We start from the raw sequence: 14,981 nt of genomic DNA on the forward strand, positions 1-14,981 counted from the left end.
TCTAAGTTTATATATAATATACAAGGAATCAAAATTTACATTATATATATATATATATATATATATATATATATATATATATATATATATTGTCTTCATTTAAATTCTTACTCGCGTGCCAAGCCCGCGAAACCTGCCGACGGGCAGATATAAGCTGGGGTCTTGTGACCACCGCGCGCAGAGCACGGTACCTTGTGAGAGGAAATCCCATCCTGCGAGTTTTTCTCAGGTAAAGTACTTTTTTATTTAACCGATTTAGGTAAATTACTTTGTAATGTATAAATGACTTTAATGTAAATGTATGAACCCACTATAAATGTAAATAACATTTAAAACTTGAAGAAAGAAAGCAAATAATAAAATCTAATTATAGCCTATACTCAGGGTATACCACTAAATAACGGCCACTTTTACATAACGAACCTTTTAAATTGTCATAAAACTGATTAACTGTCATTTCCAGTAAATGTACATATATTGTTCACATAAACAATGGATTTCTGTCTTTTTATCCATTTATCAGCACCGTCAAATACCTGGTAGCGTTAAATACCGTTAAATGCCGTTAGTCTGTGTGACGTCACTTGGGATAATAGAGCATATCCGCTCGGATTGAGAGAAGCTCTTTCATTTCAGAGTTATGTCTTTCCTGTTAACCTTGCGTAAAAAGAAATAAATTCTACAATTATAATATGTTCACTTTGTAATTATAATATAGGCCTATTCACTTTGTATGGAAAGTAGCGCCTTCAGGGCTGCGAGCGCGCACACGCGTCACTTCTAGAGCGAGACAAAAGCCGCTGTAAGATGAAAACTGTATAATGAAATTAAATATTGAAATTTTTTAATTTAATTAAAAAAATATTATTATTGTTATTATTATTTATTATTGATACTACTACTATTAATATTTCATATTTAAATATATTAATTAATTAATGTTTAAAATTATTATATTTTAAATGATTATATTATACAATTATTATATTTTATTTGATTATTATTGTTAACAGTATTAATAATAATAATAATTATTATTAGTAGTAGTAGTATAAACAATAATACTATTATTGTATTAATAAATTATTTAATGTTATTATTTTTATAATTCTTCCTATTAATAGGCCTATTATTACCACTATTATTGATATTATTTAATATTTAAATATTTAATCATTAATTAACTTTTGTAATTTATACTAATAATTATTCTCTTCTCTCTTTTTTAGTGTCGATTGTCGTCTGATTATTGTAAGTGATAATTCTACACATCCTGATAAGTCAGAAATCGCTGATGCAACTGAAAGCATTTTAATTTGTATACTCATGTTCTCGCCTCTTTCATTGTGTGTTAACAGCAGTTAAATACACCCAAAGGCTCTTTTAAGAGCCCAGCACAGAACGTTTTTGGCTTTGTAAGTATGTTTGATTTTTTTTTTTAAGACGCATCCTGCATCTCTGATTTGTCATGCTCCTCATAACCTTAGTCATAAAACACTGATGAAACTGAATGCATTTTAATTTATATCATATTCAGACATGTTTCTATCCCCTTGTGTTTCTTACTTGTTATTTGGTTACTAGTATTAGTAATACCAATAATAATAATAACAGTTATTATGTTTTGTTATTATTTTAGTTTAATAGTAATAATACAAATAATACAAATAATAATAATAATAATTAGCATATTACTATTGTTATTGTTATTATTATGATTATATTCAAGAATGACCATGTATTTTACTGACTTTATATGGTTTCTTACTTGTTATTGTAAAGTTTTATCAGATGCACTGCTGCCTGCAGTCTTCTCATCTTCATGCACTTTCAGAAGCTATTAATAGTTCAAGAGCCTTAAGTAACTTTTGTAATTTATACTATAAATAATTATTCTCTTCTCTCTCTTTTTCAGTGTCAATTGTCGTCTGATTATTGTAAGTTATAATTCTACACATTCTGAGAAGTCAGAAATCGCTGATGCAACTGAAAGCATTTTAATTTGTATACTCATGTTCTCTCCTCTTTCATTGTGTGTTAACAGCAGTTAAATACACCCAAAGGCTCTTTTAAGAGCCCAGCACAGAACGTTTTTGGCTTTGTAAGTATATGTATGACTAACAATCAGACATATTTGGGTTTCTTTAAATAACTGAAGATTTTTTTTTCTTCTTTAAAATGCATCCTGCATCTATGATTTGTCATGTTCATCATAACCTTAGTCAAAAACCACTGATGAAACTGAATGCATTTTAAATCATATTCAGACATTTCTACTTTCTCTCCCCTTTCCTTGTGTCAACAGCAGCTACACAAGTCATCTTAGACTTTCAGGTAACTTCATATGTTTTAATGTTGTTTTACCTATCTAGACATGGCTGTTCAATAAAATATTTTGTTGTTTTACCCCCAACTCAAATCCATTTTTTTTTTTTGTTTGTTTGTTTTTTGTTTTTTAAAATCTCAACTGAAAAGTTTACCCCTTGCAGAATCAGCAAAAAATGTTAATCATTTTAACAAAAAAGGATCATGAAAATTGCATGTTATCTGTTCTGAATAAAGTATTTCACATAATGGTTGTTTACATAAAGTGCACAAGAGAAAAAAAAAGAGCAGAATTTATAAAAATGACCCCATTTAAAAGTTTACATAGCCTACCGTTGATTCTTAAAACTGTGTGTGGTTACCTGAATGATCCACGACTGTTTTTATGTTTTGTGATGGTTGTTCATGAGTCCCTTGTTTGTCCTGAACAGTAAAACTGACCAGCGTTCTTCAGAAAAATTCTCCAGATCCTGCACATCATCTTCTTGTTCAAACGTTTTCACCCCCGGCTCTTAATGCGTCATGTTTTCTTCTGGAGCATTGAGTCCCTCAGTTGTCCTCAGTGTGAAAAGATGGATCTCAAAATCATTCAGTCACTGCTGGAGAGGGTTCAAATATGCAAAAGGTGCTGGTAAACTGAAGAATTTGCAGGACCTGAAGGATTTTTTCTGAAGAACGGTGGTCAGTTTAACTGTTCAGGACAAACTAGAGACTCATGAACAACCATCACAAGGTAACCACACACAATATTAAGAATCAAGGGTATGCACATTTTTGAACGGGTTAATTTTATATATTCAGCTATTTTTTGACTTAGTACTGTATATTCAGGACAGTACTATCTATCCAAATTACCCAAATAAGATGGGCTGAATTCTTCTTGTTCTATTTAATGGCAGGTCACAACTTAACTGTTATTATGGACACTTTCTGTTAGCAAGAACACTAATCTCTTCTACCCCCTCCCCTTTCCCCCAGTCTCTTGACCCATCAGTGCCAAAGCTTCAGCAAGCACTGTGTGCTCAGCTGCTCTGGTCTCCACAGTTCAGGGAAAGGTAAGAAGTATATAGAAATATTTGTGTTGCCCCAATACAGTTTTCTAAAATTTCTAAAAAAAAATTAATTTTTCAGTGATTTCAAGGCAAAAATTTTGTAATCGTTTAATGATTTTCAAACATGACAATGAGTTCAAGGTGCATATTTTTATTACACACACAAAAATGTTTATCTTTAACTTAATCATGACTCTTTTAAACTTCTCTTAACAAATGTACATGTGCCACTCAAACAGCAAACGAGGAGCAAACAATCATCTAAATCAGACTTTGCTGTGATAGTGCAACATTAAAGACAGTATCAGAGGTGCATATGCAGGACACATCACTTCAAGAAAACAACAACAACAAAAACAGAAAATATGATTGTGCTATATACCAAATATTATGCTGAAAATTGCTTTATTTACTATTTATGTTTAAATATGGTCTGAAAAATCTACAGAGAGGTTTAAAAAAGTATGGAAAGAATTTTGAAAGGGAAAGTTTTACAGGCATTTCCTCAATTGGGATCAAACAATTTCACTGTAAAATGCAAATCTCTTGCAGTTAACCATTATGCATGCGATAATATAAACATCACTGTGTTACTGATTTCACAGTTATTGCTTTTAAATAAAGCAACATGCAGCATAACATCAATATTTTCTGGCCCATGTTGAGACTTAAAGTTAGATGTTAAAGACATCTTTAATGTCTTCCTTTATCAATGCAGAAAAGTTTTCTGAAAACACCTACAATACTGAAAGAGAACTAAAATGAGAAAATTCAAGGGTCGATAGCCCAACTAAACCAAACACACAAATGAAACATTTTCAACCAAACATCAACATCTAAACTTCTGTTAATCTCAATAAGAAGATTGAAGATTGCCAGTGAGTGTGATGTTTAAGTGTCCACATTCTTTTGGCCATGTAGTGTAGGTACAGTGAAATATTGCAAAATATGCCATTACCACATTTTTATCAAGTCTAATATTTTTAATTTAGAATGGATTCAAAATCCAAGAGGCAGCGCTACACAAGGCAGTGGAAATATGCACGAAGATCATTGGCTGAAAGGTTTATAGGAGAGGAATCGTCAGAAACATCTGATCATCCGATAACACCTCATTCAATAACACCTCTTCCAATAGCACCTCAACACATCAATTCCATTGATGAAAACTTGTCAAGTGTTATTGAAAGTGTGCAAATTGGGGTCAGTGGGGAAAGCTGCAGTTCTGGACCTGGCAGTGTGGATGATGGGCTCAGTGAAGGAAATTTCATCTCAGGAACTGAGAGTGAAAAAGAAATAGCCTCAACTTCCCTCACAACATTTTTACAAGAATGGGCAACAAAACACTTAATCACACATAATGCCTTAGATGATCTCCTGAGGGGACTTAAAACAAATGGACACCCAGAGCTTCCATCAACAGCAAGGACATTGCTGAAAACTCCAAGACTTGTTAAATCAGTGATAAAGTCTGGAATGGAGTGTGTCCATTTTAATTTAAGAGAGACCCTTCACATGCAGCTGCAGCGCTATCCAAGGGAGGTAACAGAAGGAGTTAGCACTTTGGAACTATCATTTAATATAGATGGCCTGCCCATTTTTAAAAGCAGCAGGGCACATCTTTGGCCCATCCTCTGTGCCATTCACCTGACACCCATCAGTGTCTTCCCTGTAACACTGACACTTGGACCCACCAAACCAGCAAACCTGGATTTTACAGAAGAAGCCATAAAGGACATTCAGGAACTGCTTGAAAATGGTTTGGATGGAAAAGATATAAAAATCAGATGTGTTGTGTGTGACGCACCCGCAAGAGCCATGGTAAAAAAGATCAAGCAGTATTCTGGGTATTATGGGTGCGACAAATGCACACAGAAGGGCACATGGGTTTCTGGTCGAGTGACTTACCCAGAGGTGGACAACCTCACTCTACGCACCAATGCCACATACCGTGCTGAAATGACAAGACGTCAGGAGAATGAAGACATTCCAATGTCTCCATTTTTGAACCTCCCACTGGACATGGTAGAGCAATTTCCAATTGACTACATGCACCAAGCCTGCCTGGGTGTAATGAAAAAGCTCATCACAGAGTGGGTTAGAGGAGACAGAAAGGTGAGAATGTCTGCTGGTCAAATAAATGAAGTGACTCAAAGGCTGCTGTCACTTAGGGAGGTCATTCCAAGCTGTTTTGCCCGAAAACCAAGGAACCTAGAAGACATCGACAGGTGGAAGGCAACAGAACTGCGTCAGTTTGCTGTATACACTGGCAAGATCGTGCTGAAGGGAATTCTGGCAGACCAGTTGTATGAACATTTCATGGCGTTCAGTGTTGCCTTGGGTCTTCTGCTCTGCCCTACTCTGGCAGTGGACCACAACAGCTACTGTAAAGAGCTGATGACATACTTTGTTGGAGAAACAAAAGAACTCTATGGAAGTCACTTCATGGTGTACAATATACATTCAATGGTACATCTACCGGAACAGGCAATGGCTTTTGGCAGTCTTGATGCGTGCAGCGCATTCCCATTTGAGAACTATCTTGGGAAACTGAAACGTCTCGTAAGATCAGGAAAGCAGCCACTTACTCAAGTGGTCAAACGGCTGGGGGAAACGTCAAATTCCCCACTGTCTGTGGATACTTCCAAGTCCAAAATCAAAAGGCCTAACAATGCCTTCATTCTTGCTGAAGGACATTGTTGCGAGGCCATCGAAGAGAGAGAAGAATTGGATGATTCAGGTTCCCAGATGCTGTTGTGCAAACTTTTTGAAAAAACTGAACCACTTTTCAGAGATCCGTGTGACTCAAGAATACTTGGCTGTTTCAAAGTGCAATCAAGACATTCAGTTATGAAGCTCATTCCAGAATGGCAGCTGACAAGAAATGCCATAATGGTAGAAAAGAGACAAGAGATGATTTTCTTAGCAATCCTGCATGAGCACTGATCACACTCTCTCTCTCTCTCTCTCTCTCTCTCTCTCTCTCTCTCACTCACTCACTCTCTCTCTCTCTCTCTCTCTCTCTCTCTCTCTCTCTCACACACACACACACACACACACACATTCTGGTTTATACTGCTGGCCCCACTAAGATAGTAAAGTCAGGAATTTACAACGTTGTGGTGAAAAGAACACACACAGACACACACACACTGCACTAGACTGCCAATGTTGAGATCTCCAGTTACAGGACATTCAGAGAAATCAAGGACAAGAAACAGTGAAGGTCATTAAATTTATAATGTTATAATACGCAAATACGCAATAATAAGTTGTTGAATAACTGTAATGCAATATCTTTATCTTTACATTTATTTATATATATATATATATATATAATGTGTGTGTGTGTGTGTGTGTTTAATTTAATCTCAACAGATGGACACAAAAAAATATGCAGTGGTGGAATTTACAGAGGACAGTGCAGTGGAACTAGTCCCAACCTCGTGGTTGGAAGAGACCAAAGAGGTATGTTTTTGGTTTCAATAAGCTTTCGCAATCATTTACAGTATAAATGTCTGTTCAAGAATGGTAAAGCAACCCCTTTTTTTCTTTCAGGGAACGTTCTGTTACTGGACATTTGGAAACATAAGGCAGCTTGTAAAAAACTGCACAATGCCAGACAAAGGAAAGTGGAGGCGGTGTCTAATAAAAAAAATCTGGCTAAGAACAGGTAATTTAATAGTTTTTGCATTATTTAAATTAATCTACAGTATCTTCAGTACAGTGAGGATTGTTAAAATCATATCTAATTATCAAGAAAATTGCTTTAAAAAAAAGAAAAAAACTATACTTTACACCAACAACATATTTTCCAGACTCATACACCAAAGGTGTCCAGAAATGCCGGCGTGTTGTGGAGACCTCAAATATTGAAACAGAGGAAAGCTCCACAACGAAAAAAAAGAGGGCACACAAAAAGCCAACAAGATATCTGTCTGAAACAGATTCCTCCTCAGATGGTAAGTATTCAATAATGTTTTTGAGGATGAATTTTGTCCATGTTCTAAGCAGGGTCTAATCGTAATGTAAGATTATTAAAAAAAAAATTCAGCAAAAAAAAAAAAGATAAACTTTGACAAAAAGTAATTTTTATTCTTATAATTGTGATTTCATAATATTTAGATATGAATCCAACTGAAAAAAAACTTGTGAAAAGATATATTTCAGTTAGTCAAATAGCACAAATCAAAAGGTGGAGCTCTGCAGCCATTTACTGGTGAAAGATTTTTTTTTACTTTTAAAACTGCATTTTCCAAAAGATGGGCAAAAATCTTACACTAAACCATGTCAAATTATCCATGTTATCCACTTGAATGAAAGTTAGAAATGTGGGTCTTTTATAAAGTGATTTAAAGAGAGACCCTGAATGTACCCCAAACAAAGATCGCACAAGGGTTAAGAAAAAATATATATATTTATCTCAAACATTATGGAGTGCACGATGTGTCATAATTGTTTTATTAATTTCAGTTCTATTTGTGAACTCTGTTTTTAATTTTAGATGATAGCAGAGTTTTCCCAACTGAGAATAAAACCCTTTCAAAACCTCTTCCACCCAAATGTAAGTTGTTAAACATGTAACATGATTAACACATAACTTTTAACCAACCTATTAGATGCCTTTTCCTTTTTATTTTATATTCACAGATAAGCCATTCTCCAATTTTCAGCCTCTGGACAATGGTTTGTAGAATATACAAATATATTTTTAAGTATAAAGACATAATTAAAAAAAATATTTCTCTCTCTGCCTTCTCACTGGCAACAGATACATTTTGACTTGTCTCTCTTTTTTATGTATACTTATCCCTTCAACTTATGAATGCTAAGTCTGTTTGGATTTTATTTTTGCAGCAGAAGCATCACCGCCAGCATCCCGGCTATCGTGTATGGCACAACCCCTTCAAGGTATTTTACAAAATTTCATTATATTATTATATTATTGTATTAACCATTCTAGATAGAGTGATTTACTTCTAAACTTTGAAAAGTAAATTCTAATGTAATGCCACAGCTGCCTCACAGCTCCTCTTAGAAGAGCACTGGGGTTCTTCAGAAGCAGCAACAAAGAGTAAGTCACGTTTTTGATTTTTCACACTATACTGTATTTTCAAGTACCAATCTGCAATATTGCTTCACAGACTATCGCACAAAAGTCTTGCAAAAACTGCAAGACATTGCAGAAACCCAGCAAGACATCTTAGCGATGCAAAGAAGCATACTGGCTGCTGTTGCTGGGACGGTGACAGTGACTGAGGAAGGGGGGGACATCCTGGAAAATGGACCATGCCAGACTGTGGATGAGCTGAATACGCTAAACACAGAACTGGGAAATAAGGACAAAAGGACCAAGCTGGTAATACATAAGTCACTTAAATGTACAACTATCTTTCGTAAGGTTGGTTAGGACCACTCTTAGCTGTACCTTATCACTGTTGACAGTCTATACGAATATAATTCTGAAGCTGTAATACACCCAGTGTTAGATTAGAATTATGGCAAAAAAATAAACTGCAAATATTCACTGCTAAATTCATATATATAACGGCTCCTGATTTTTTTCTCTGTGATTAGAAAAAACACGCTTCAACTGATGCCTTTGTTTGCTTCAATTATAATGTCTGCTTCTTAAGAATTATTCCCATGGTGCGGAATGTACCAACTATTGCCTTCTTTTGGTGTGGCATCTGCATCTTTGGCATCACCAACTTTAAAGACACTGTTCATAAATCTCAAATAGTCCTCTCTGTACTTAGGACTTTTCTCCAGTTTTCTTTTCAAATGCTTCAAATGAACTGTAGCATGCTGCTTATTGTTTAGTAATTGAGGAAGCTCTCTGAAAGGTAAGGGCATTTCCACATGTCCTTCTTTGTTGTGTTGAACCCTTTCATCCAACTGTTGAAGAAATTGAAGCAATTTTTGGTTTTCTTCACAATCGTCCAAAACTTCTAGACCTACTACATGAGGCATTGAATTTTTGCAGGAGATGAGGAAATCACTAAACTCCCTTAACTTCTGTGATTCCTTAGGTCTGATTTTTGGCCAATTACTCAGCTTTGCCCTAAATGCTCTTTCAACTACAAAAGGGTGTCCATAGCGTTTGATCAGGGCATCCCAAGCTTGAGTGTATGAATCCTCATCACTCCTATAAAAGGTTCCCTCTAGTACACTAAGTGCATCTCCACTTATGTACCTTTTAAGATAGAACAGCCTCTGCGCTGGGGTTGTGTAGTTCGTTTCAATCAAAGCTTTAAAGCAAGTGCGCCATTCAGTGAACTTGAGTGGATCACCTGTAAACGTGAATGGCTCTGGAGCTGGAAGTTTGGTCATCATCAGGGATTCTTTTAATGCCTTCACTAACAAGACCTCATCTACTTTCGTCCCCAGCTCCTTTTCAGACCAAGGTTGAGCTAAAGTTTCTTGGGAAACCTTGATGCATGAAGGGTTATTGTGTTGCAGAGGGTGCTGACATGGAGGCAATGTGCTTCTCTCTTTAGTATCTCCTATTTCAGCGTTCAATCTTGATTCCACTTCTGCATACACAAAGTATTCAGCTTCCATGACTTCAAGATCCCTTTGCTCCTCCAGCATTTTTAACCTCTCTTGTTGGGCTAGCACCTCTTTTCTTTGAGCTGAGATTTCTTTTTCTCTCTTCAGTTCAGCACGTTTCGCAGCTAAGCGTGCCGCTGCTTCCGCTCTTTTTACTGACATATGGCTTCCTGCTGACTATCTCCTTCAGCTCTCGAAACAGTTGATCCATAAACTGACCTGGCGTCATCTCTTTGAAGTAGCTGGAGGAGTGTTTCTTTTACAGCCTCCGCATCAAACACTTTAGTACCAACTTGTGCGCAGCCTCTTTTCAGTGCAGTTATTTCACTAGTAACCGAAGCGCAGCTATCCATTCTCCTTCTTATATCTTGAGATGGGACGTTCAATGCACGAATGCTCTCATATAACTCTGCTTCACGTTTTTCTGCAGTTACCATCATGTTGTCTAACTCGGTTTTAGAGCACTCTTCTTTCAGTTTAGATCTGATAAACTGAGCTTCAGCTTTAAAGTTTAAGTATGTGAACATAAACTTCCGTTCTCTTTTAACTAACTCGTCACGTCTCAACTCAAGCATTTTTTCTGTTGGACGCCTTTCTCTTTCTGATCACCTAACTTCTTGCTCAACTCATGATGATGATTCCTGGAGTCTCTTTTAACTTCCAGATCTGCATTAACTTCAGCTAAGCATTCTTCACATTTTTGTCTGTCTGAGACATCAATTTCAGTTTCTAATTTCTCCTCTAATTGTGCCTTTTCATCTTCAAGAGCTTTAATCACTTGGTCTAATCACTTGATTCTAATCACTTGGTCACTTGGATCTTTAAACCACACTATTATTCAGCTTTAAACACTAATAGCAAGCTGTAATACCACAAGAAAATGCTCAATGACAATTATTAAACAAGTTACACACTTCTATAAACTAAGCAAATATTTGTTTCAACCATTTGCATACAATTTCAACTATTAAAAAAATGTTAAGGCAGCATAAACCAAGAAATTAAATTTCAAGCTGAAAAGATACAGTCTGACCTGTGAACCCAAAGGTAGCAACTCTTATTGACAACCGAATTGTCATAAAACTTTGCAACGTTGTCGCCTTGTGGCTATCTCGTCACTGCAGCAATAACTTCTTGCGTTGCTCTTCTGCACGGCAAGGAATGCAGTCACGATAAACAATGGAGTTTCAATGCGACGAAATCGCGTTGCTCCCTGAATCTTCTCCATCACCAATGGCTGCAGTTTTCCAGCGGGGTCGATTGGATGCTCTTCACGTCGAAGTCTGACAACGATCTTTCTTTTTCCACGATGAAATCTGGCACTCTTCCAGGGAATGTGAATACACGTTTTTTCACTATAACGACTCCTGAATTTTTTCTCCGTGACTAAAAAAAACACGGTTCAACTGATGCCTATGATTGCTTCAATTTTAATGTCTTCTTCTTAGGAGTAGAGACAGTCGACATCACCCATCAAATGAACACCGTGAAAAAACTGAAAATAAATACAAATTACAATCAAATTTGTGAAGTGAATTTTGCCATGACGTCGTTCAATTAAGCCCATAGCTTATTAAACATAATACACACAATAGCTACCTTAAATTATGAACAAAATATAAGCAAACATACCGTGTGCCTTTCAATAAGGATCCAGGAGACATTATGAGACATCTTCTTATCAAATTCTCAATCTTTGTGTCAGATCAGATCACCTCTCAATTCGTGTCATCACCTCATGTTTTCCGTTGCTCACGCAGCAAAAAAAGTCACATATCAAACGCTAGTCATGTACTCCACTAGATGTCACTATTGCTAGCTATCATGCAAATAAAATATACAATACCCAAACAAGTATTCAATTATTTATAACAACATTTATAACAAAAATAAACTTTCAAGTGACCAAAATATTCAGCGAGAAAATGCTCTTTATCTGCGACATCTACAGTGCTTTAGCGCTGATCCAGAGCCAGACGCGCGCTCCGCGCTTGCCATGTATCACAACTATTCGGTGTTTTTAAGTTATAGTTAAATGGTTGGTGAATATTTTGAATTAAACATGAAAAAAACGATATAAACGCGATACCTACATGTCTGTCAGCTGCATGACGCGTCTCAAAGGAATTAAAACTGTTCAAAAATAACGGCCTTAAACTCAGGCTGATGGGGGCTCCGCGCCCCCAGAATATAGATAAATTACATTATAGATTTAGTTTGCAATTTGGATTACATTTATAACATCCCATGAGTCCCGATAAATGCAATTTCTACTTCTGAAGTGCTTCTTTTTATAAAGAACACGTATTTCTCACATAATGCAGTGAAGCAGCCCCTGTATAGAGTTAATTATCGATTCTCGAGCCATCGATATCAACCAATTCAGCACCAGCGCCGTGGACAGCACCTAACGTCGCAATTAAGAAGATATACCTTAAGCAACCTCCTAAGGAACAGTTCGGGGAACACGCCTGGAAACGGTAGCCTATATTCAGTTAAGGTCTACCTTTAGAGTCTTCGTAGCGCGCTAAGAAACAACGTTATCGGGAAATCCAGCCCTGATCTCCAGCTTAACTAGCATAGTAGCCTACGGATGCAAACGTTGGTTAATGATGTCACGCAGGTGGTGAAATAACTTATTTAAATTAATCTGTTTGAGATACAGATTTTTGCTGTATTTTTGCAGATTTTTGCTGCAAATAACGGACATGGCATCTGATGACTAATTCCTCAGTTATCTTATTGATTTTACATTTTTGCTCTTAGTAAACCTGTGCATGTCTGCCTTGTTGTGACGGAAACAAGTTGCGCGAAAGCCTTAAAATGAAATGTATTGATTTGTTTAGTTACAAACCCTAAACAGAAGTTATTTGTTAAGTTTAAAAGCAATTAATTAAAAACTATAATTACGATAAAGACATTTCAAAATAAAATATATTTGAACAGGTGTTGTTGCAAAGTACAGTAAATCTTAACAATGGAGATGAACGCGCTTCTGTCTCTCTTTCCCTTCCTCATTAAAAAACTTTATGAGGAAGGATTCAACAGTTTCCATTCATTCAAACAAACAAAACACTCTTTCAGCTGCTATCATAATGGCAAAATTCTAAATAACAGTGTTGTTTAATTATGATTTTTGTTTGTTTTCTAACAGATGAACTACCTTCGATCGCTTGGAGGAACAAATTCAGGGGCAGCCGTGCGCAAAATGTTGCGCAAGGTTGCATCAAACAACGTCTTGAGTGCCTACAGTTTAAAAGGGAAAAAAGGGAAACTAGCCTTCAAAGACTTAATTATCTGTGATATAATTATAGGCAAGTTTTTTTTTTCCACAACTACTATCAATCATTGTTTTGTATTTTGCACTTTGAAATAAAATAAATATTGTTATGGTACCATATCTCAAATCTAACACCAATTTTCGCATAAATCAACCTTCTATGTTATTCTTTCTTCTAGGAGCAACGCAAAAGCTTTTTAGGTCTTTAAAGGCAGCTGACGTGGAAGACCTTATTTCAATGGTGCTAAAATTTGCCCCACACAGGCATTTAAAATGGTAAGCAATAATGCTAATTTTGTTTTGAGATTATCAATTATCAATGCTATGTCAGTAAGAGTTGGTGGTAGCCTACACCATTGTTTTGTCATTAATAGGCTCTTTTTTATTACTCAGTATGACTCTGACATTCAGTTTATATCATGGCATGACTCATCAATTCTATCGATTTATGACCTAAAAACTAGACTATTTCTAAATATTCGCATATATAATAAATCTTAAACAAGTAATGAAAAATTAGAGACTCGTTTTTCTCAAATGGATCCACACAGTTATTAATAATTAACCCAAACACTGTATCGCGACTTCTGGAACAGTCTTCCTTGCTTTGTCATGCGTATATTTCTCATGCGCCATCACATCCAGCACATCTATGGCCACTAGCCTATTGCGCTTTTGCGCTACATTTGTAACAATTATAGTTAACTAACAAAAACTAAAACTATTAAAAACATTTATGCTAATCGAAATAAACCTGAAATATAATAAAATATAAATAATAGTTGAAAAACCTAAACTAAACGAAAATGAGAAATGTTGCCTTGTCAATATCCTTTCGTTTTTTCCCCCTGACTTTCAACCGACGCGATCATTATCCTTTCACCTTTCATTAACCGACAAGATTATGCTAAATTATAATTAAACAAAATTAGAATGAAGACAAAAAATCCAGGGGTTTAGTTTTAGCCTACAATACAGGCACAAATAGCAGAATAAACAACAGAACACGAGGATTCATATTCATCATCATCATCACGCACCGGCAGCGCTTCTCGGAGAAAAAAATAGGGTAAAATCATATAAAAGGAATAAACAGCCTATGCCTATACGCGAAATATATTTCACTTAAACGATTAACAGATAAAAAAAAAATGAAAGAAAAAACTGCGACAAGTAATAGTCTATATGCTGAGTTTCGGTTCATTTTTGAGAAGCTCAAAGGAAAAGGAGACGGCCGAAAATTACTTTTGTTTTCTTTATTTTACAAGCAATGTTTTGTTTTTATTGTGAGTGTACAAAAATAATAAGCCTAGCCCTTCACAGATTCGAATGAATGATGTTACTCTTATGACCATAAACTTCTAAGTATTTTAAGTTTTTTCCGCTTTTATAAGAAAATTCAAGTGATAGCGCCGGCGCCTCACGGGCACGCACAACATAAGAATTTTTAGTAACTTGACATTGCAGCCTGTTCATTGTCAAAATAAAATACAGTCAACTATATAAAAAGTTACACTCCTCATTTTAAATAGTCTGTGTACAATCACAGAGTTTAAATAATAGTTTAGCATCCAAATACATGGTGATATAACATTTGGATTTGTGCCAAATGAGAGAGGTCGGTTAACGCCGGTTTCTGTTTCAAGTTTTAAATGAATTCATTTTGGCTTGACGTTTATATATTAGATTTTTCATTCTTATTCTGTTCTGAATAATACTATTAAGTTTTAAAGATTTGTTGTAGTGTGAGGGGAAATAAAATAGCCTATGTA

General features: G+C 35.7%; 1 protein-coding gene and 1 long non-coding RNA gene across 3 annotated transcripts; one reads left to right on the forward strand and one right to left on the reverse strand.

Annotated features, from left to right (window-relative positions):
* The first annotated feature begins 167 nt into the window (after positions 1-167).
* LOC125269560 lies at positions 168-14,943 on the forward strand. 2 transcript variants are annotated; one of them, XM_048192451.1, is made up of 17 exons: positions 168-229; positions 1,230-1,251; positions 1,359-1,415; positions 1,916-1,937; positions 2,045-2,101; positions 2,306-2,334; positions 3,304-3,380; positions 6,756-6,845; positions 6,936-7,050; positions 7,196-7,339; positions 7,882-7,941; positions 8,028-8,063; positions 8,235-8,288; positions 8,395-8,451; positions 8,522-8,736; positions 13,084-13,243; positions 13,389-14,943. In XM_048192451.1, exons 8-17 carry the CDS (start codon positions 6,756-6,758, stop codon positions 13,487-13,489), a joined length of 1,032 nt encoding a protein of 343 aa, XP_048048408.1. In that variant the 5' UTR covers positions 168-229; positions 1,230-1,251; positions 1,359-1,415; positions 1,916-1,937; positions 2,045-2,101; positions 2,306-2,334; positions 3,304-3,380; the 3' UTR covers positions 13,490-14,943. The 2 variants fall into 2 exon arrangements, with proteins under 2 accessions (XP_048048408.1, XP_048048409.1); XM_048192452.1 differs by lacking the exons at positions 168-229; positions 1,230-1,251; positions 1,359-1,415; ... (2 more) ...; positions 2,306-2,334; positions 3,304-3,380 and adding an exon at positions 6,482-6,603.
* On the reverse strand, positions 11,202-13,073 carry LOC125269561. The gene is made up of 2 exons (XR_007185153.1): positions 11,562-13,073; positions 11,202-11,424 (listed from the first exon to the last, which is right to left on the reverse strand). It is a non-coding gene; the product is annotated as an uncharacterized LOC125269561 (long non-coding RNA).
* Positions 14,944-14,981: the final 38 nt, after the last annotated feature.

This window comes from Megalobrama amblycephala, linkage group LG6 (assembly GCF_018812025.1).
Source record: "Megalobrama amblycephala isolate DHTTF-2021 linkage group LG6, ASM1881202v1, whole genome shotgun sequence".
NCBI classification, from domain to species: domain Eukaryota; kingdom Metazoa; phylum Chordata; class Actinopteri; order Cypriniformes; family Xenocyprididae; genus Megalobrama; species Megalobrama amblycephala.